The following is a 22,063-nucleotide window of genomic DNA, read 5'->3' on the forward strand; positions in this document are numbered from 1 at the left end:
TTCCAAGTCATTTCCTTTGATGGCACATGTGTAAGAGGTAATGTGCGTTTGGGTCAGTCGTTCCGTTGTATTTAAGAATACTCGGGCATGCGGAACTTCTTAGGGATGCGGAACTTCGTAGAGATTGTTCCGTTGTATATAGGAGGTAACATGATCGGGCATGCAAAACTTCTTAGGGATCGGCTTTGGAGCCGCGCTCGGAGGAAAAGATTTTTGCACGAACTTCTTGGGATCTAGGCCTTTCAATATCGATGGTGCTCCTAGGATCTTATCGGTCCTGGAATTATAGGTTTCCACCTTCTTGTCATTTACTTCGATTTTCTTCTCCCCTGATTCTATCTGTTTCGTTAGTTCTTCGAGCATCTTCATAATTTCGGGGTTGGTCCCTGGCTCCTTTTCATTCGGCTTCTCTAGGGTCGGTTCATCTCTGTGGACGACTTCCTAGGATGGTTCGGGTTCAATCCTGATCATCGCGCGACTCTGATTGTGTAGTTGAGCTATCGCTGCCTGCTGAGTTTCTAATATTTCGAAGATTACCCGGAAGTCGATTCCACCATCTTCTCCGCCACGCGTGGTTTGTGCAACCGATCGAATATCTCTGCGGACGCTATTTTCAGGATCGGTGGGCAAATTTGTGTTGATGGCCACATGCGAGTTGACGTCAATCGGGTCTGCGGCCGGGACACCGTCGAGGTCGGCTGGGGGTACCTCGTTTTCAGGTGCTACATTGTTGTTTTTGCTATGGTGGCTGGATTCATTGTCAACATGTAGGGGTGCTGATTAAGAGTTTGACATTTTGAGTTTAACCTGAAATTAGAGACACTTCAAAAGAACAAGTGTAAAGTAGTGTGTGTTATGGAGATTTGTTTCAAACAACCACTATTATCCTTAGCCCCACGATGTGCACCAAACTGTTTACCCTCAACATTGGATAACGATTAAATTTGTAACTGGTTTTAATGATATGCGGATTAACTTGACACAAAATGATAAATTAAGTTGCAATTGAAATAAACAATGATAAAGTAAATTCAAATTGCACGAATTGAACAGTTACAATCTTGGGAGGTTAGACACTCTCGAACTGGATGCACTTCGATCAGTATCAAGACACAATTGAATAAGAGCTTAAAGAGAAAAATAATGTATTGCTTTGGAATGCGTGTTACAATGTGTTAAACGAATTATTAGACCCCCTTTATATAGCCGGGGAGTCCTACTTTAGGTACAATTCTATAAAAGGTAAAAATCTCTTGATTTGCTGATTGCCAGTTCCTTATTGATATGTACCGAGATTCCCGCCGTAATATTCAACTGGTCACGGATATTTCGGTCTTCTGTTGGTTATGCTAACAATATTTCTTCGAGCTCGTTCGGGGTCAGGTCGATTCCGGGATCACAGACTTAATATTCTCAAAGATAAACATTCTGACCTCGGGTTCTGGTCCAGTAGGACTTGGGGTCGATCTTCAGTCCCTCAGGTTCCGAGCCTGATCTACCATGTCGTAGACAAGTATGATTTCGACCGTAAACAGGATGAGAAGTGCAGTTACTTGGTTTTATTGTATAAACCGAGACAAGTACGAGGTGCATTATTTGTACTAGAAATAGAATAGCTATTTTACCATATATTGGGAATATTCTATTATCATAAAAAGGAAAAGAAAACGAAGCTATGTAAGAGAAATCAAATGAGACCAACAATTGCCATAGAGCATTCAATCCCTTTGTTAGGGAAAGTTTTAGCCCTTTTAGGATTTACTAATATAAGTATTAGACATCGGGTGGGAGCCAAACAAATTGAGCACTCAATGACCAAGATCAGCAATTGCCGATTCTGACCTGTCTGTTTTTGGTTAGTAACCGAACCCGCCGCGGCTTACACGCTCGGGCTGAAATTGACACTTCAAAATTTAGGGGCATTTTCATATATGGTCATTTTTGGAGCTTCTATTGAAGTAATACCCGCACTATATAAAATTTTGTAAAGTGTACTCACTCGGATCTAAAGTAGTTTAATCTCTTGCAACTTCAGAAATCAAATTTGAAATTTTTCTATTTTCAAATGCAACTTCAAAAATTCGTATCTTAAGTTTTGAAATATAAACTTATTCTTCGAATTTTAACAATCCAATACACGCTTCAATGCCTAAATCTACTCAAAATGAGTTCAAATTTGAAACATAACTTTCAAAATCATAAAAAAATAAATTTCAATTATCAAATTGTCAACAATAATAAATTTAACAAATTCATTTTACAATTAAGAAGAAGACGAAACTTCAAGTACAGCGAAGAAGAAAATCACAGTAAAAAAGAAAAGGAGAAAAGTATATATATCTTGAATTATTCAAAAATTGAATATCAATTAAACTTTATTTAAAAAATAGATAAAAATCCAATGGGGCGCCACATGAAAATTTTACCTAATTTTGCACATATGGTTGCTATTGGGATTCGTCATAGGCAGCAAATTAAAACACGAGTCCGTTAAATTTCCTGCCTTTTTTGGGTTCCTCAAACCCTGGGGCACCGCTCTAACTTTGACCTTTCCCCCCCCCCCCCCCCCCACCTCATTCTCCTCTTTCTTTTCTACTACTACTAGCGACCCGAAACATAAACATACTCAGCACATACAAAAATAAATAAATCGAGAATGTTATTTGCAAGGGGTTGGTCTCAGATTTCGAGACGCAGTATCAATAGATGTCGATGGCTACGTTCCCAGCAACAACAATTTCACCATTCCAATCACTTTCCCTCTCCCATCGATGCTTCTCATAAGGTGAAATTAATCTTGTGTTTTTCCTTTTATTTTTTGTTTCTTAGCTCTGTTCTGTTAGTTATTCTTACTTTTTGTTAGCTGTAATTGGGAATGGATATTGTTTTTACTTTAGGGCCTTGATCTTTTTTTTTTTTACTGCCCAGAAAATTGATAGTTGCGCTGAAGTTTATTTTGAGATTATGTGATTTTGTTTTAAAAAATTTCCAATCAATCAACCATACCTCAATCCCGTTTGTCAGGATTGGCTATATGTGTTTTTTTATAACCGTGGTGGCTGGGCTAGCTTGTGTGCACCTTGACTAATTACACGGGCTACTTGCTACCTGCTACCTCAACTGTGTGTTGGTTTTTGGTCTACTCAGGTCTATTTCTTTCCAATATGGTGCAATTTAGACTTTAGTAGGATCGTAGGAAATGCAAAGCTAATAGGACAAGAAAACAACTAGGTACTTGATAGGAAAACTACCATTTTTTTTATTCCTCTTCAATGATCTTGAATTTCTGCGAGGAGCTTTGTTCGAGAGGAAGCACTGACTCTTATCTAGTTGGACAGTCTTAGTTCAGTTTGAGAAGTCAAGGAGGCACGAAGAGCTAACAAAGAATCTTTATATTTGACTGTTTGAACTCAAGTGGGAGATTGAATTGAAAAGGCCCCTTACTATAGATAGGGTGTTACTGCTGTTTTTTGAAATACACATTGGTTCCAATCAAATTTTGAGCTACACATTGTGTGTGTGGGGTGGGGGTGGGGGTTGACACTAGTGCGATAGTCCATGTACAACGTTGCACTCAAATGATATGCTCAAGCACATTATTTTGTAGTCAAGGACTCCTATGGTTACATAACGAGCATGTTCCAACATACTTTGAATTATGAGAAATCATTATAAATTGACTACTTTATGTCGGTTGTCAACCTGCCACAACCATCCTACTTTATACGTGTTTGAGACCGTGAACATGAGTTCTCATGTGTGGAGTTAACTTGAAAAAGGAAACAAGAAAAAATGAAAGGAAGGATGGACAAAATTAGTTATATAAGGTTCAATTAGGACATAACTTGCACCTTTCTGTAGTTAATTTTCCTTTAAATGTTCTCTTCCTAGGCAACGAGGAGAGTGACCAAGATGTTACTCATTGTATTGAAGCGAGTGGATGAAATGGAGGCTCGTTTCTGGGGTCTTGTGTGATAAAAATGTGCCACCAAGACTTAAGAGCAAGTTCTACGGAGTGGTGGTTAGACAGACTATGTTGTATGAGGCTGAATATTGGCCCGTCAAGAAGTCCCATGTGCAGAAGATGAAAGTAGCTAAAATGAGTATGTTGAGATGGATGTGTGAGCATACCGGGAAAGATAAGATTAAGAACTAAGTTATTAGGGAAAAGGTGGAAGTGGCCTCTGTAGGGGACAAATTGGGGGAATCGTGGTTGAGATGGTTCATGCATTGAAGAGGAGAGACATAGATGCCCGATTAGGAGGCGTGAGAGGTTGACTATGGTAGGTCTGAGGAAGAGTAGGGGTAGACCATAGAAGTACTGGGGAGAGGTGATTAGGCAAGACATATCATTGCTTTAGCTTACCGGGGACATGACTCTCGATAGAAAGGTGTGGAGGTCCAATTAGGGTTGAAGGTTGACAGGTAGTCGTGAGTTTCTCCTAGGTTTACCAGTCGTACTAGTACTTATCTTATATTTTCTATCCTGGTTCTTTATTATTACATGTTGTTTCATTCGCTTCCGTTACCCTATTACCTTGTTGTTGCTATTGTTTGTTGCTTTATTTCCGCTATTCCTTGAGCCGAGGGTCCATCAAAAACTTCTCTACCTTCACAAGGTGGGGGTAAGATCTGCGTGCACATTACTCTCCTCATACCCCGCTTGTGGGATTACACAGAGTATGTTGTTGTTGTTGTTAGTTTACAACCATGTGTAGAAAGATATAGGAGGCAAGACCTAGTGCTTGCCGGACTTGATATCTCTCTTTCATCCCCTTCCCTTTTTTTCATTTTCTCTATTTTTGGTGTATTTTCAGTTCATCTCTTAGCTTAAGAAAGATAGTCAATATTAATGTGGTCTTCTTTCTGATTCTTCCAGTCATTTTTTCTTGTAAGCTCTGTTTCAAAGGTTGCATAGTTTAATTGCTCAATTTGCTGCTGTTATTGCTAATTTGTGACTTTTTATGCTTTATTATGATTGTTTTTGGTGATTATTAGGTTTTGGGTTGCAGAGTAATTCATTCATGGGTTTCTAATGCTCTTAGTGGTATTGGTCAACAAATTCATCATCAAAGCACTGCTGTAGCAGAGGTTTGTATAGTATTTTATTTCTTAAATCTACAGTTATCATGTTATACCCAGTGTTTTTGCTAACATCGTATTTCAATGTCATTCCTCTTAGTTAGCTTCCTCACTGATGGATCTTATAGTTTATGCATCTGTAATATGTTGTGATCGAATATTTCAAGAAGGAAAGTTGATGAAATGGTCTATACAATTGTAAAATCATTAGCAGTTACTTCTCCATATTTAAGTCAGGGTATGTGGACCTGAAGGGCCTTTTCTTTATTCCTTTCCAGCTGTCTTACCTTATTTCTGGATAGCAAAACTGATTCAAAATTGTACCTAAAACGTTGCAGTAGTGGATGAATTTTCTTGAGTCGTGAATGACTCTTGTTTGTATAGTTATGTTCAGCAGCCATTTAAGGACTTGTCTGAGTAGTTCGAGGTTCTGATGCAAATCATCAACTCTTATATTTTTCTATCTTGTTCGTTCCTCAATCCCCATCCTTTATGTAATTGCCAAAGGATGATGTTTTTCCCACTGTTTCCTATTGTCTTTCTCTCAGGAGCAAGTGGACCCATTTTCCCTTGTTGCTGATGAATTATCCCTTCTGACAAACAGGCTGAGATCAATGGTAGTTGCCGAGGTATATAACTTTTTCCGTGGTTTGGCGATTGCTAAATCCATGATGCTAGATGACAACCTGTTCCATTTGTATACAGGTCCCAAAGCTGGCTTCAGCTGCTGAGTATTTCTTTAAAATGGGAGTAGAAGGGAAGAGGTTTCGACCCACAGTATGATTTGTTACTCCCAAGCTCAATTTTCATGTGTACTATACATTCAGCCTTAGTTCGGTGCACAAGCTTTTACGCATTCCAAAGAAAGAAACTTTCGTAGTCATCGAGTAATTGTTAAAAAAACAAAATCCACAGTTCCTATAATAAAGGCTGCATAGCTTTGGAAAAAGTCATGATTCTCTAAATTACTGAGTATCTTCCCTTTAAAATACTGATGAAAGCTAAGTGACTGTTCCTTAGTGAAAAAATTTAGACATTTGGTTTTGAAATAGCAGAGATGTAGATTTTGCACATTTCTTTCTGAAAGCTTAAAACATTTTTCTCCCGAAAAATAAGGAAGAACAAGAATTTCCCTTAGTTGCATTTACAGTAGGCTCTAACATGACGCTCCAGCAGAAACTACCAGACTGAGAATCCAACATTCACTTGTCTTTTGCTTAAATTGTAGTAATTATTGGACACGTCACTTTTTGGACACAACTTTGGATGGTTAAGTTCTGTAACGTTAAAATTATAGTATAAAATGGCATCAACCATATAGTTAGAGCCTTAGAGGTTAAGATGACAAAGTGGTTTGAAGCCTTGCATTTAGAGTACAAGATGGCATCAGATAGAAAATTAGAGGTTAAGATGACAAAGTAGTTTGAAGCCTTACGTTTTGGAAACTAGGATGTTTGAGGATAAGTTTCTGGTCGAAGGGAGATGATAATGCAGGTTTGAGATTTACGACGAGATCAACCATATCTGCTGCTTTCTTCAGGAGAGATGACATAAAGCTTAAGCTGCAAAATAAAAGAATGTGAATAGAACAGGGATAGACATGAAAAACTAAAGAAATCGCAACAGTTGGCAAGCTAAAACTAAACTGAATTTTATTATGTATTAACTACTTCGGCCTTCTTTTCTCTTTTTTTATTTGTTTGCATTTTAGTTGAATACTTGAGGAAATAATTCTCTATTTATTAGATATGCAATTTTTTGATATATTTATTATCTAATGAGCAATGGTGTTCATTTTAAGGGGTGCGAATTGAAGCCTTTGCATTAATTGAAGTCCTTGTATTTCCAATTTAAGTGCATTTGTGGTGGCAATACAGATAGCACCCTCTTGAAGTAATATACTTTGATGGTGCTTCTTGTGTGTGTTAAGTGGTTATTGTGCCGTTGATTGGCCAGATCCATTGTAATGTAGATTTTTTCAAGTTTGTTTCATGTCAACGTAGCATTCATTTTTTTCATACATCCTCAAAAGCAAATACACGTTGCACTTTGTTGTAGGTTCTGCTGTTGATGGCAACGGCACTGAACGCACCGGTACTTAGACCCCAGGTGGATGTTGATTCTTTGTCCAGGGATTTGCGTACCAGGCAGCAGTGTATAGCTGAAATCACCGAGATGATCCATGTAACTATTCCATCTCTTTTTCCTGTTAGGATGGAAAGACCATCAGTTGGGTTGTTAGATGACAAGATTTTAACACTCAAGTTCTTGATGAATTATTATGTTCTGGACTTTGGTACAAGTGTCAGATACAACACAGATACTAAATATGTACACGTACAATTTAATATGAGTTTAATGGGTATTTTGAAGGTTGCATACAAAAGTACCCCGACCGATGCATGAAAGGTAAAATGAAGAATTCAGATAATATAGATGAACTACGCATTTAGAGGATAGGTGTAGATGTTAAATTCATGAAAAAGAACTCATATATAAACCTGATTAGTAAGGAAGCAACACGGAAACGTGGGGTATAACTGATATATCTCACCTGATTTGTAAGGAAGCAACGGGAGGATGGAGCTAAAAGAGAACTTCCACATAGTATGATAAGTACTAATTTACCCATAACAATGCATCAAAGAATTGCAGTTGCTTGGAAAATTTGGGAGTTCTGTTCTGAATTTGAAGGACAGCTGGGGGATGTTAATTTCTTAAAGGGTGGCAGATCATGTCTTTCTTGGGGAAGGGTAGAGATGCAGAGTTATTTGTGCTGGTCCAGTTAGTTGTATAAGGCTGACTGCTGTAGGTTTTTATTTTTTAACAACAAAGCAGTTGCAGTTGCCAGCTGTTGCCTGCTTGTTTGATTTTCTTCCGTATTTATGTGGAGCAAGACAAACAGTTTTCTCCTCTTCTTTTTCGGGTCCTTTTTCCTTAGATGCTCAATGGGCCAACAACTTGGCATGGTTGACGCAGATCATATGAATGGGCCTACATTCAGAAAAACCCGCATGGCCACTTAGTTGATGTTTCATTCTCTCCTCTAGTTCAGATTAGTTTATTAAGTGTCAAAATGCCATTTCATTACAACTTTCGTCATTCAAGTTTCTTTTCTTTTCACTCTATCTTAGGTTGCCAGCCTACTCCATGATGATGTACTAGATGATGCTGACACACGACGTGGGATAGGTTCTTTAAACTTTGTGATGGGAAATAAGGTACGTGGTACTTTCTTTTCCGAAATATGCTGTTCCCTGTTAGAGTTTTCCATATAATCCAAGCAAGCAGATGTTGCAGTAGTGAGATGGCCGTTGTTCATATCAATACCTAGATGAAGCAAGTATAAATTTGTTATCTTTCTGTTCCATCTTAAAGGACGCTATTTAAGCGAAGGAGTTTAAAATGTTATTTGACTTGTATATTATTTTAATAGCAGAAGAAGAAAATATAGATTGATGATGAAAAGTTAGTTCAATAGAAAAATATCATATGAAAGTTTAAAATATAGTTAAATAAGTCGAATTCTTGAAACTTGTCAAAATTGTATAGGAAAATACTATGAATGGAATAATGTCAAACATTTTGAACGTGCCAAATTGAAAAAATATGTTGTATTAATTGAATCAGAGGGAATATCTTAGATCACTGAGTAGAACATTGGATATGACATGCTTACTGCAGGCAGCATAATATTTTTCTTCTAATTATGAGATTATTGAAATCAGTCTTTTTTAAATTATAGTAGGCCAAGTGATAAAGGAGGGTCAGGACTCATGCTTTCCTCTTGGGTGGAAGAGCAATTTTCATCCGTGGGTTATATTTAACCAAAGTAACTGTTATAATATCTCCTCTCTTATTTGATGCAGTTAGCTGTACTAGCTGGAGACTTTCTGCTTTCCCGAGCGTGTGTGGCACTTGCCTCTTTGAAGAATACAGAGGTATACCTTGTTTCCTCTTGGCTCTAGTAAAACATTAAATATTTTTGCAGAATTGACAAGAGTGGAACCATAGTGTTCATAATACTCTTGTTATTAAGGCTTGTTAGTTGTTATGTTCTATTCCTATTTATCAGAAGTTTTTCTTTTTCTGCGGGATATATATCATTCTACATTCTTTTGTGTCTATAATTTTCTCGATGGACAAAAATAAGATTTTATCGTGTCTAGTATTAGGGTTTTGACACTCCTTTAACTATTGACTGCTTGTAGTTTTATGTATTTTAATCTCTTATAGTTGGTGTTTTTTTGTCACTTGATGTAAATTGTATCACAAACTCGTAAAACTCTGGGTTTTGCTTTTGTTTTATTTCCAGTCCAGCAACTCTATATAGGTTTTTCTTTTCCTCTCGGTTTCATTCACGCCTCTTATTTTGCGTCTCCTCCCCAAATAAAAAAAAGAGAGACGAAAAATAGCAACAACAGCAAACAGGGAAGGGATTCTAGCTAGAACACTGATTTTAGTTTAAGACTTCTGCTATTTTCAGTTATACCTCTTGCTATCCTCTCTTCAGCTCTGATACTCAGATCTTGTGACTTGTAGGTTGTATCCCTTCTGGCAACTGTTGTGGAACATCTTGTTACTGGAGAGATAATGCAAATGACGACTTCTTCAGATGAGCGTTGTAGGTATGCTGGTTCCAGTGCTGATTAGTTTTTGATGTACCCTGATTGAAATTAACTCAACTGAAATATGTCGATATCTCGAGATATTAGAAAGTTTCGTGAGTTTAAGCTAGAAATTATGTCTTCCCCAATTTAGTTATATTAATTATTAGATCAGGCTTATAAAATAGTAGAGTCTGATTTATTCAATTAATACCTCTAACAACAACAAAAAAAACCCAGTGTAATCCCACAACATGGGGTCTGGGAAGGGTAGAGTGTACGCAGACCTTACCACTACCCTGTGAGGGTAGAAAGGCTGTTTCCTATAGACCCTCAATCAAGGAAAAAAATGAAAAGGAAGCGGAAACAAGAAGATGCAAAAAATGCTCTAAGTTGATTCTTTCAGCGAGTAGCTAACTGCAGTTTTAGTAAGTATTGCTTCTGGCATTTTACTTTCTGCTGTAGTGACAAAAAGAGAGAAGGGAGAAAGGAAGAGGAAGAAATAGTTATGCGGAGAGCGGGGAGAGAGAGAGAGTATAGGGGAGGGGGGTAATTGAAGGGAGGAGGGGAAAAAGAGAGAGATTCTAATACTCAAAACAATAATACTACAAGCAAAAGGATGCTTGCAGATGGAGAAAATAAGGCTGAGCTTGTATGTCTCTCAAGGACATCACATTGAATTTAAATTTTGGGTATTAGGCATCATTTCTCTAATAAATGGGGTATTTCGTGTCAGTTGATGCATACTAAACATGCACTTTTGCCTAGCTTTCTCACCTTATGGTAGCTGGTCAGAGTATATACTAACTTCAGTAATATCATCTCTGTTTTAGGACACCAGGTGTTTTACTAATTCCCCCCCCCCCCCCCCAATAGTTGCAAAAACATTCAGTATGAGATGGAGGGTTGTGGGATCTTGAAATGTCTAATTTTGGTGAAAAGGATTTCAAAGGGGCGTAAGCTTGTACCTCATGTCATATGAAACATCCATGTTAGTTGGTGCAGTTTTAATATTAGGAAATATAGGGGATACGTAGAAGATTTAGCACCTCTGCTGTTTACGTAGAGTAAACGTATCTTCATGACTTGTGAAGTGCGTCATGTATGCATTGTGCTAAAGGTTGCTTACAATCTGGTTTACTATCTACATCCACTTGTTTGTTAGATTTGTTTTGACCAACCTTTCTCTGAAATTAATGTTCTCCGTCATCTTTTGCAGCATGGAGTATTACATGCAGAAAACATATTACAAGACTGCGTCATTAATTTCAAACAGTTGCAAAGCAATAGCGCTACTTGCTGGGCATACTGCTGAAGTCTCCATGTTGGCTTTTGACTATGGGAAAAATTTGGTCTGTGTAATCTTCTACATTCTATTTGACTTAATATATCACTTAATGGTGTAATGGGATCAGCAGGACGAAATAAAAATAGTTCTATGTTCCAACCTTTTCTCCATTGTTGCTATCGTGGTGGAAATAGCATGTAAATACTCATAAGTGACTCTATGCATCTTCGATAATCTGACCACTGGTAGAAATTTCAGTTTGGCGGGATATGCAATTTTCTTGTGATTGTGCAAATAAAGACCTGTTTAAGTAGTTTACCTTTTTTTTTTTCCCGGTGATAAGGTTCCGTAGTTCTGAGTTCTTGTTTTCTATGTCTATTCATGCAGGGCTTGGCATTTCAATTAATAGACGATGTTCTTGATTTCACAGGCACATCTGCCACCCTCGGCAAGGGTTCATTGTCTGATATTCGTCATGTAACCTCTCTGTTCTTGCCAATTGTTTCTCATATCTTTTGAACTCATTTTAGTTGAACCTAAAAGAGTGGCTATGCAGTTTATGAAGTAGAGAGCTTTTTCTTATGGGCAGATTTACTCATCAAAAGGAAAAAAAAAATTACAGCATGGTCAGATATATGTTTATAGGTTACGAATTAGCAAGCAATTGTTACTCCAATACTTCAAAATCTTATTATCATTATTGTCGTTGTTATTACTAATAATACTACTATTACCGCCACTATCACTACTACTACTAATACCACTACCACTACTTCACCACCGCTACCACCATCAACACGGCTGCTCCACTGCTGTTATTATTTGATAGTGTAAGTAGGATTCAACTACTTCAAGTGGAAAGTTGCGAGCTCGCATCTTTCTCTAGAATATTTGAAATTTTGGGGAATTGTTCCCAGTACCCCATTAGTGTATAAGTGAGGTATGTTCTTCCTGTCTACTCTCATGATGCTTCCTTTCTCTCCTTAACTTTTGTTCCAGTAATGATGTGCGTGAAGGTTTTTTTTCATATTTCATATTTCCAATTAAATTTTCGATCTGTGTGCCATTCTTAGTTTCATGTAGACTAAGGCTTCCAGATATTATACGATCAAAAGTAGGTTTACACTCTGTCGATAATTCTTTGCATGATGTGCTCATTCACGATTCAACATCATGTCTTAAGAAGGTATTCTCAACCATTTTCCCTTAGTCTTGAGTTTCTCTGTAACTTTTGTGTTTGTAGGGGATTGTAACTGCCCCAATATTGTACGCCATGGAGGAATTTCCTCAACTGCGAACGGTGGTGGACCGAGGATTTGATGATCCCGTCAATGTGGAGATTGTAAGCATTTTTCTGCTCATCTTTTCCTAGCACTTTCTATGACCACTGTATTCATTTTTTCCTAGCATGTCCATAATAACCTCTGTATTCATATTAACCTTGTGGTTGAATGTTCTTGTACATCTTAATTTGGCACGCTTTAGTGCAAATGGTGATAAAAGATATGTGTATCCTAATTATATACTCCCTCTATTCCAGTTTATATGAACCTATTTCCTTTTTTGTCCGTTCTAAAAAAAATGACCCCTTTCTAAATTTGGTAACAATTTAGCTAAACTTACAATTCTACCCTTAATGAGATGCTTTTATAACCACACAAATATTCTGGGCCCCTTTTCAATTTGTTTAGGACCACAAATTCTAAAAGTTTTCATTTTTTCTTAAATTCGGTGCCCAGTCAAACAGGTTCACATATTGGAACGGAGGGAGTACTATAGAGGTCTTTTCCTCCAAATATGTCACTATTTTCTATTAAGTCTATAGTTTTAGTTCTGTATTGAATTGCTCCTTTTCATTTGTTTTCTATTCTAAATTAAGTATTCCCATCAAGTCATCAACAAGATGCAGTGGTTGAGTGGAACTGGTTATTGCAAGTTTGTCCTTTCGAAATTCAATGTGGAATAGTTTGTGTTACAACCTTCTGTTCGAAAGTCTATTCCAGCTCTGGGGTTTTGTTTCTTGTTAGCAACCGCCCATTGTTGTAAACTGATTTTTGGTTCTTGATTTTTTGAAAATGTTGGAAAGAATATCCACTGTTAGGTTAGTGCTCGGATCTTCTGGATTCTCGGTTGACTTTTTATTACTATTTTTCTATATGAAGATCATGTTATAAATGTGTTGTTGCCAGCATCTGTTTACGTTCCTTGTCCTGATCAGTGTTGGCGTCAAATTCTGGTAGTCGTGAATAATCAACCAAAATATACCATGAAATTGCAGGCTCTGGACTACCTTGGTAAGAGCCGAGGGATACAGAGAACAAGAGAACTTGCAAGAAAACATGCTAACCTTGCCTCAGCAGCTGTTGACGCTCTTCCTGAGAGCGATGACGAGGATGTTCAGAGATCAAGACGGGCACTTGTGGAACTTACTCAAAGAGTCATCACAAGAACAAAATAGTGGGAAAAGGGGAATCTATCCAGGTGCAGCCACACATTTGATTAGTGTATGAAAATTTTGTTTGAGACTCAACACGTACTCCTGTATTTCTAGGGACAACAGACCCTATTTTTAGATCATGATTTTCTTCTAGATAGATAATTTATGATATTTTTTCATCCAATAATTATTTGGTAAAACCCTTGGTTTTTCTTTTTCCTGTACTGGGAACAATTCTGTAGAGTAAATGTGATCACATCGATGTTGTAAAAGGTTATCCAGTTGAAAGTAAATGGATGTATCCTTTGATACATAATGGTTGAAATGGCTATTGACTAGATGTTGCATTCGGTTCGGTCTTTTATTACTAGGATTTGGATTTTTGATTTTCTGTATTGAGAAACTGTAATCCAATCCGATACCAAATATGTTTGCGTTTGTTGCCATTCAAAAATAGTTGTTCATTCAGTATCTAGATGTACTTGTCTGTTCGTGATTTCGTCAAAGACAGCGTTAGGCTTGTTAAGAGGTGTCACAAGCCCGATCGCAAAGAGTTCACCAAAGTTGTCACTCGTACTACAATCGATTTCTTGGTGATGGCATTTGTAGGGATTTTTTGTCAAGTTGATATTCGTTCCTATTTAACAACATCATCATCGTTGGTGCTTCTTAACCGGGCATGTGAAGGAGAAACTAAATGGAGATATACAAGGAAGCAACATATAAGTTGTATACTACTATATGAATAGTTGTATGGAATTTGTATTGAAACTATAAATACTCTCTTTTACATAAAGTTGTATATATGTATTAAAATTATACTATAGTTGTATGAAAATTGTATTTCACTTATATTCTATTGTAGTAGTATCATTTTTGTACGAAAATTATATTAAAGTTGTATTATAATTGCACAAAATTTGTATTTAAGTTGTATACTATTATAGTATTATTTCTTATATCAATATCGCATGAAAGTTGTAAACAAGTTGATTAGTTGTATGAATTTGATTTTTGTTAAGAAATAAGAGCAAAATAGAACAATATAGTAATGGAGAGAAGATATATAAGAGGAGAATGTATAAGTTATCTTATTCAAGTGTGTTTCTTGTGTATCCTTCATAAGATAAAGTATACCCTATTTATAGGATATAGGATACATGAAAGATTACAAGAATACACCTAAAGGTTACAAATATTAAGTGATGAATTAACTAAATACATGAATTCAAATGGTTATTGGAATAGGGATGTATGGAGTGTTCAATGGACATCCACTTTAATATATTCATAACATTCCCCCTTGGATGTCCATCTAAAATGTAATGTACCTCGTTAAAACCTTACTAGGAAAAACCCAGTGGGAAAACACCTAGTGAAGGAAAACGAGTACACACATCTTGTAATACGCATTGAGTGCTGCCTCATTAAAAACCTGACCAGGAAAACCCAATTGGGACAAAACATTGGTTAAGAAAAAAAGAGTACAACGCGTATTATACTCCCCCTGATGAAAACTTTATTTGATACCTCGAAGACGATGCATTCAAATCTTATGCCTCAGCTTCTCAAATGTTGATGGGGGCAATGCCTTAATGAATAAATCTGCCAGATTATCACTTGAACGGATTTATTGAACATCTATCTCACCATTTCGTTAAAGATCATGCGTGAAAAAGAATTTTGGTGAAATGTATTTTGTTCTGTCTCCTTTGATATATCCTCCTTTTAGTTGAGCTATGCAAGCAACATTATCTTCGTACAATATTGTTAGAATCTTCGTCTTTAAGGAAAGACCACACAGTTGTTGATGTGTTGAGTCACTGATCTCAATCATACACATTCTCGACTAGCTTCATGAATAGTTATTATCTCTGCATGATTGGAAGATGTAGCAGCTAAAGAATAGTCCCTCGGAGGTATCTAAACATATGCTTAACACCATTCCAGTGTCTTGTTGTTGTAAAGGAGCTAAATCTTGCTAATAAACTTACTGCAAAAGTTATATCTGGTCGAGTATTATTTGCAAGATACATTAGTACCTCAATTGTACTAAGATATGGAGTTTCATCACCAAGAAGCTCTCCATCATTTTCATGAGGTCGGAGTGGATCTTTATTTATATGAAGTGATCTCACAACCATCGGGGTACTCAATGGATGTGCGTTATCCATATAGAAACGCTTTAGGATATTTTCGGTATAAGTTGATTGATGGGCAAAAATTCCATCTTTCATTTGTGCAATTTGTAGACCAAGACAAAACATTGTCTTTCCAAGATCTTTCATTTCAAACTCTTTCTTCAAACAGTTTACTGCTTTTGGAAGCTCTCCGGGAGTTCCAATTATATTTAGATCATCAACATACATAGCAATTATAACAAACTCAGATCCAGACCTTTTTATAAAGACACAAGGACAAACTAGATCATTCTTATACCCTTCTTTCCGCAAGTATCACTCAAGCGATTATACCACATTCGCCCTAATTGTTTCAATCCATATAAGAATTTTTGAAGCTTTATCGCACAAGTTTCCCGTAAACCTTTATAAGCTTCGGGTACTTAAAAACCTTTAGGATTTTTCATGTAAATTTCATTATCTAATGTGCCATACAAATAGGTTGTGACAACATCCATCAGATGCATATCAAGTTTTTCATGGACTGCCAAATTTATAAGATACCTGAAGGTGATTACATCCACCATAGGATATTATTTTTTCATATAATCAATGTTAGGCCTTTGCAAAAATCCTTGTGTGATAATCAACTCATAAAGGAGTCAAAAATAAACAAGAACCAAAACAACACAAAAAGGCTTACAGTGCGGACCGCACAATTATTGTGAGGCCGCATACGAGGAGATTCAGAGAGTTGGATTTTTGGAAGGCTGAAGGCATGCAGACCACACCATAATTATGCAGCCGTAGAAGGACAAATGCGTCCACACTCAAAATTATGCGGTCCGCAGAAGATAAAGATCAGAGAGATGAGAATTCTAGAGTCAAGCTGGAATGCGGACTGCACTATTTTTGTGCGGCCGTACAATCAAAAGCGCGACTGCACTCATTTTTTATGCGGACCGCAAAAGTCCCAAAGTGCCAAGCCTAAGTTCTAGGAATGCGGGCCACACTATAATTGTGCGGCCGCAGAAGCTCATTGTGCGGATCGCACACACAATTATGCGGACGCACAACCTTCGTAGGGACATTTTTGTCAGATATTTCTAGCTTAGTATAAATAGAACTTTTTATTATTTTTAGGTTAATTTTAGTTTTGGGAGAGCAACTGAGCCGTTTTCTTTACTATTTTGAGCAATTTTATACTAGATTAACTTCTAAACATTAGATTTTCTTTCTTTAATCAATTATTATGCATTCTATCTTAATTTCTTCTTGTATTTCTTTATTTTTCATGAGTAGCTAAATTTCTAGCTAGGGTTGTGGCCCAACCATAGTGTGGATACTTGATGGGTATTTGATTTAGGGCTTGTTTGTGATTGGGTTAGTGATATTTAGCCTTGTTCATGCTTGAATTCAAGAATTAATGGTTGCAAACATTGATTCATGCCTATTTGACTTAGTCTCTACTTGAGACAGAGAGATTAAGTCTAGGAAAACTTGGCTAACAAGAAATTGGGGTGAACTCAAGAAGTTGATAGCCCCAATTAATGGGTCAAATCTAGAGATAGTAAGACCCGACTTGAGCATATATCACTTGTTTTGTGCAATCCCATTTGGACTTGAGAAAACCAAATTGGGCAAAATCACTCAAACTACCAAGAGGTATAGAGTGGGTAATTGCGTGTGATTGCTATATTACAACCCCGACTAATCAAACTTGCCCTAGAGTTTACAACCTGTTAGGTAACCACCTAGGTGGAAGTCACGACTCTAGATCTTTTATTATTTGAAAAACAACCAAAACCAAAAATATTGTCTCCTAGTTTCATATTTGCAATCAATAGCTTAAAGTAGAAGTAAAAATAACAAACAAGAATATGGAAGTGTAATTTGAGGCACATCATACAATTACACTAAATATATACCTAATCCCAATTCTAACTTCCTGAGGATTCGACCTCGACTCGTGTTGGGTTTTATTATTGCTGCGACCGCCTCACTACCTATATTTGTGGTGTGAGTTTGGGCGACATCAATTTTTGGCACTGTTGCCGGGGAGTTAAATGGATTTAGCTATATATCTAGGTTTTTGTGTGCTTGGTCTTCTTTTCCTTACGAGTCTCTAGTTTTGTTTTGATTTTAGGTACGTGAATGGCTCTCAACAACGAGCCCATTGGAAATGTGCCATTGGGGGAGGAAGTGGATGATGACCAAATGGACAAGGTTTCTCTTAAACCTCAAGCAAATAGACGAGGTCGCCCTCCTCAAGATAATGTTCCCGTCCCTCCCCCACCTCCACCAAGAGCAGCAACCCACCGACAGTTACCGAATGAGGGTTATACAAGTGCTATAGTCCCATCCAGCATTAGGGCAAGCTATTTACAAATCACCAACGTGATGCTTACACTACTTGAGCAACATGGATTCTTCACCGGGGCTCCGAGTCAAAATGCCTACAAGCATCTCAAAGGGTTCATTGATAATTATTGGGGGAGCAAGCAAACAAATATCTCTGAGGACGCGCTGAGGTTGAGGCTATTTCCCTTTTCTCTACGGGGAAAGGTATTGGACTGGTTAGAGAGATTTCCCAATCATTCCATCCACACTTGGGATGAGTTGGCGGAGAAATTCATTTCTAAATTCTTCTCTCCAGGACATATGGCGACACTTCGGGATGAGATTCTTGCATTCAAGCAAGAATGCAATGAGCCATTGCACGAGATTTGGGAAAGATATCGTACCATGGTTAAAGAGTTCCCGAATAATGATATGACCGAGGCCATGATCCAACAAACCTTCTACAAGGGGTCAACACAACAAATCAATGTGTGGTAAATCAACTCGCCGGAGGGAACTTCATGAACACGCCTTATGCCGAAGCTTGTGAAATTCTTGATGAGATGACGGATACCTCATTGGCATGGCAAAGTAGAGCCAATTTTCCGCAAGGTGACCCTAATGTCATTCACCTACACAAGGAGCTATATGATCATGGGCAAGCTATTGCCGAGTTGACAACCACAATGAACCAATTGGCCAAAGCTCAGCTTCAACAAGTTCAAGGGTCGAAATGCAAATCCGTCTGGAATAATTCATGCAAGATGATAGTGGTTATGATCAAGATGATTCGTTCAATGAGAAAGAAGAAGAAGTTAAATATGTTAACAATTATCAAGGCCAAAGAAACAATGCTCAAGGACAAAATCAACAACAATGGAGGTCGCAAGGAAATCAAGGCAATTGGAACAACCAAGGCCACTAAGGCAATTAGAGTGGTGGTAACAATAATCAAAGCAATTGGATTAATCAAGGTAACCAAGGCAATTGGGGAGGTAATCATCAGGGCAATTGGGGCAGCAAAAATCAAAGTAATTGGGGAGGCAATAATCAAGGAAGGTGGAACAATAACAACAACCGGGGACCGGGTTTTCAAAGGCCTCCAATGTTCCAACAACCGAGCAATCCACCCCATATCCTTGTCAAGGCCTGAGCTCTTCTAATAATTAAATGGGTAGAATCGAGAATATGTTTAAACAAATGATGGAGAATAATGCCGACTTCGATGCTCAATTAGCCTCTCACAACACTTCTATTTGAAATTTGGAGGTTCAATTAGGCCAAATCTCACAAACTTTGAACTCTCGTACTAAGGAGGCACTACCTAGTGATACGATGGTGAACTCGAAGGGTGGGAATAATACGGGGCATGCTATGGCCGTGACTACTAGAAGTGGAAAAGATGCAGATGCAACCACTTCAAATCAAAGAAGGATTGTGGATGAAGATGCTGTGGTACAAGATGATGAAATCCCAGGCAACGTGGTTCAAGCTAATGAAGATTTGAGAATTGATATTGATGAAATTGTGGAGGATATGCAAGAAGAAGTGAACCTGTCTAGGGAACACGTGATTGACATGTAGAAAACGGTAGTGCCAAAGGCTAAGGCACCAATGCCAAGGCCTCCTCCTCCATACCCTCAAAGTCTTGAAAAGCAAAACAGTGAAAACCAATTCAAAAATTTTATTGATATGATGAAGAGTTTGTCGATTAATATACCATTGGTTGAGGCATTGGAACAAATGCCGGGATATGCAAAATTTATAAAGGATTTTGTAACCAAGAAGAGATCGATGAATTGTGAGACAATCAAGATGACACATCAAGTGAGTATGATTGTGCACTCAGCGGATCCTAAGTTGTAAGATATGGGCGCTTTCACAATCCCTTGCACTAATGGGAGTGCCGACTTTGCCAAAGCATTATGTGATCTTGGGGAAAGTATCAACTTGATGCCCTATTCGGTGTTCAAAACATTGGGAATTGGGCAACCAAGACCCATATCTATGAGGTTGCAAATGACGGATCGAACAATGAAGAGGCCTTTGGGTATTATTGATGATGTGTTGGTTTGAGTTGATAAGTTCATCCTCCCAGCGGACTTTGTGATTCTTGATTGTGAAGTGGATTATGAGGTGCCTATCATTTTGGGTAGACCTTTCCTTTCTAGGGGGAAAAGTCTTGTTGATGTGGAGGCCGATGAGCTCACCTTATGGGTAGGTGACAAAAAGGTGGTCTTTCATGTGTGCAAATATATGAGGAAACCAAATAGTAATGAAGTGTGTTCGTTCGTGGATTTGGTCACCGATGTGATTGTTGATGATGCTAGTGCCACCATGAATGTTGAGGATAATTTGGAAGCTGTTTTGCTCAATCTTGATGATGTTGAGGAGAAAGAAGGCTATGTGAAGTGTGTGAATGCATTGCAAGGCATGGGGTCATACACATATGAGCCCCGCAATCTATCTTTAGATCTTGAAAACCGAAAGACTCCTCCGACAAAGCCCTCGATCGAGGGGCCTCCCACTTTGGAGTTAAAGCCATTGCCTCCACATCTCAAGTATGAATTCCTTGGCCCTTCTTCTACTTTATCCTTTCTCCTTGCTTAACTAACATGCAGGTAGAGTCCACATTGGAGGTGCTACAAATGAGGCAAAGAGCAATCAGATGGACTTTGGCGGATATCCGGGGCATAAGTCCTGCCTTTTGCGTGCACAAGATTATTTTGGAGGAGGGTGCCAAACCCTCCGTCGAACATAAAAGGAGGATAAATAAAGCAATTCAAGAGGTGGTGAAGAAGGAGATCATCAAGTGGTTGGATGCCGGGGTTGTTTACCCCATTTCTGATAGCTCGTTGACCTCTCCGGTCTAATGTGTCCCAAAGAAAGGTGGCATGACTGTGGTAACAAATGACAAGAATGAATTGATCCTAACAATAACCATCACCGGGTGGAGAGTGAGCATGGACTATATGAAGCTCAACAAAGTCACTCGGAAAGATCATTTCCCGCTTTCGTTTCTTGACCAAATGCTTGATAGGTTGGCCGGACGTGCTTTTATTGCTTTCTTGATGGATACTCCGGCTAAAATCATATACTTATTACTCCTGAGGACCAAGAGAAGACCACTTTTTCTTGTCCCTATGGTACTTTTGCATTCTCGAGGATGTCATTTGGGTTGTGTAATGCACCAGTGACTTTTCAAAGGTGCATGATGAATATTTTCACCGACATGGTGGAGGATATTCTTGAGGTCTTTATGGATGATTTTTCTGTGGTTGGAAATTCACTTGAAGATTGTTTGAACAATTTGGATAAAGTATTGGCTAGATGTGTGGAGACAAATTTGGTATTGAACTGGGAGAAGTGTCACTTTATGGTCGATGAAGATATTGTCCTTGGACACAAAATTTCAAAGCATGGTATTGAGGTCGACAAGGCCAAGATTGAGGTAATCACTAAAATCCACCTACATCCGTGAAGGGAGTGAGGAGCTTTTTAGGTCATGCGAGTTTCTATCGTCGATTCATCAAAGACTTTTCCAAGGTGGTGAACCCATTGTGCAAACTTTTGGAGAAGGATGCCAAGTTACATTTCAATGAAGATTGTATGAAAGCATTCGAATTTCTTAAGTTCAAGTTGATTACTACTCCTATTATCACCGCATGGGATTGGAGCTTGCCTTTTGAACTCATGTGTTACGCTAGTGGTGTTGCGGCTGGAGCGGTGTTGGGAAAAGAATCAACAAAATATTCCATCTGGTCTACTATGCTAGCAAGACCATGAATGATGCCCAAGTCAACTACATAGTGACCGAAAAAGAGCTACTTGCTATTGTTTTTTCTTTGGAAAAGTTCCAGCCATATTTGATGGGTACTAAGGTGATTGTTTACACCGACCATGCGACGCTTAGGTATTTGATGAGAAAGAAAGATTTTAAGGCACGACTGATGCGGTGGGTGCTTCTATTACAAGAATTTGATCTAGAGATTCAAGACCGCAAGGGTAGTGAAAATCAAGTGGCGGACCACTTGTCCCGATTGGAGGAGGAGGGAAGGCCACATGACGGCCTTGAGATCAATAATTTCATCCCTAACGAGCAATTGTTAGCCATTTCAATGATCGGGATGTCGTGGTTTTCCAATTTAGCCAATTATCTTGTGAGCGGCATTGTACCGAATGAGTTCTC

The 22,063-nt window shown here is 38.1% G+C and overlaps 2 protein-coding genes across 4 annotated transcripts; both read left to right on the forward strand.

Annotated features, from left to right (window-relative positions):
- Positions 1-2,503: 2,503 nt before the first annotated feature.
- Positions 2,504-13,763, forward strand: LOC104240408 (solanesyl diphosphate synthase 3, chloroplastic/mitochondrial). Of its 3 annotated transcripts, none has more exons than XM_009795248.2 (12): positions 2,504-2,785; positions 4,999-5,091; positions 5,631-5,711; positions 5,788-5,859; positions 7,141-7,266; positions 8,217-8,303; positions 8,952-9,023; positions 9,625-9,710; positions 10,909-11,041; positions 11,365-11,454; positions 12,221-12,319; positions 13,256-13,763. In XM_009795248.2, exons 1-12 carry the CDS (start codon positions 2,657-2,659, stop codon positions 13,433-13,435), a joined length of 1,248 nt encoding a protein of 415 aa, XP_009793550.1. In that variant the 5' UTR covers positions 2,504-2,656; the 3' UTR covers positions 13,436-13,763. The 3 variants fall into 3 exon arrangements, with proteins under 3 accessions (XP_009793550.1, XP_009793552.1, XP_009793551.1); XM_009795249.2 differs by having other exon boundaries at positions 2,628-2,785; positions 5,013-5,091; XM_009795250.2 differs by lacking the exons at positions 5,631-5,711; positions 5,788-5,859 and having other exon boundaries at positions 2,570-2,785.
- Positions 13,764-19,488: 5,725 nt separating this feature from the next.
- On the forward strand, positions 19,489-20,484 carry LOC138882814 (uncharacterized). The gene is made up of 2 exons (XM_070163447.1): positions 19,489-19,701; positions 19,960-20,484. The coding sequence occupies exons 1-2, from the start codon at positions 19,489-19,491 to the stop codon at positions 20,482-20,484; spliced, it is 738 nt and encodes a 245-aa protein (XP_070019548.1).
- The last annotated feature ends 1,579 nt before the right edge of the window (positions 20,485-22,063 follow it).

Source organism: Nicotiana sylvestris, chromosome 12 (assembly GCF_000393655.2).
Source record: "Nicotiana sylvestris chromosome 12, ASM39365v2, whole genome shotgun sequence".
Classification (NCBI taxonomy): domain Eukaryota; kingdom Viridiplantae; phylum Streptophyta; class Magnoliopsida; order Solanales; family Solanaceae; genus Nicotiana; species Nicotiana sylvestris.

Excerpts from the sequence above, each read along its gene's own strand:
- LOC104240408 (XM_009795248.2), top strand. The coding sequence starts at position 2,657 with ATGTTATTTGCAAGGGGTTGGTCTCAGATTTCGAGACGCAGTATCAAT. Across the intron at positions 7,267-8,216 it reads AAATCACCGAGATGATCCAT|GTTGCCAGCCTACTCCATGA; the intron begins GTAACTATTCCA and ends ACTCTATCTTAG. Across the intron at positions 8,304-8,951 it reads ACTTTGTGATGGGAAATAAG|TTAGCTGTACTAGCTGGAGA; the intron begins GTACGTGGTACT and ends TATTTGATGCAG.
- LOC138882814 (XM_070163447.1), top strand. The coding sequence starts at position 19,489 with ATGCCAAGGCCTCCTCCTCCATACCCTCAAAGTCTTGAAAAGCAAAAC. Across the intron at positions 19,702-19,959 it reads CAATCAAGATGACACATCAA|TTCATCCTCCCAGCGGACTT; the intron begins GTGAGTATGATT and ends TGAGTTGATAAG.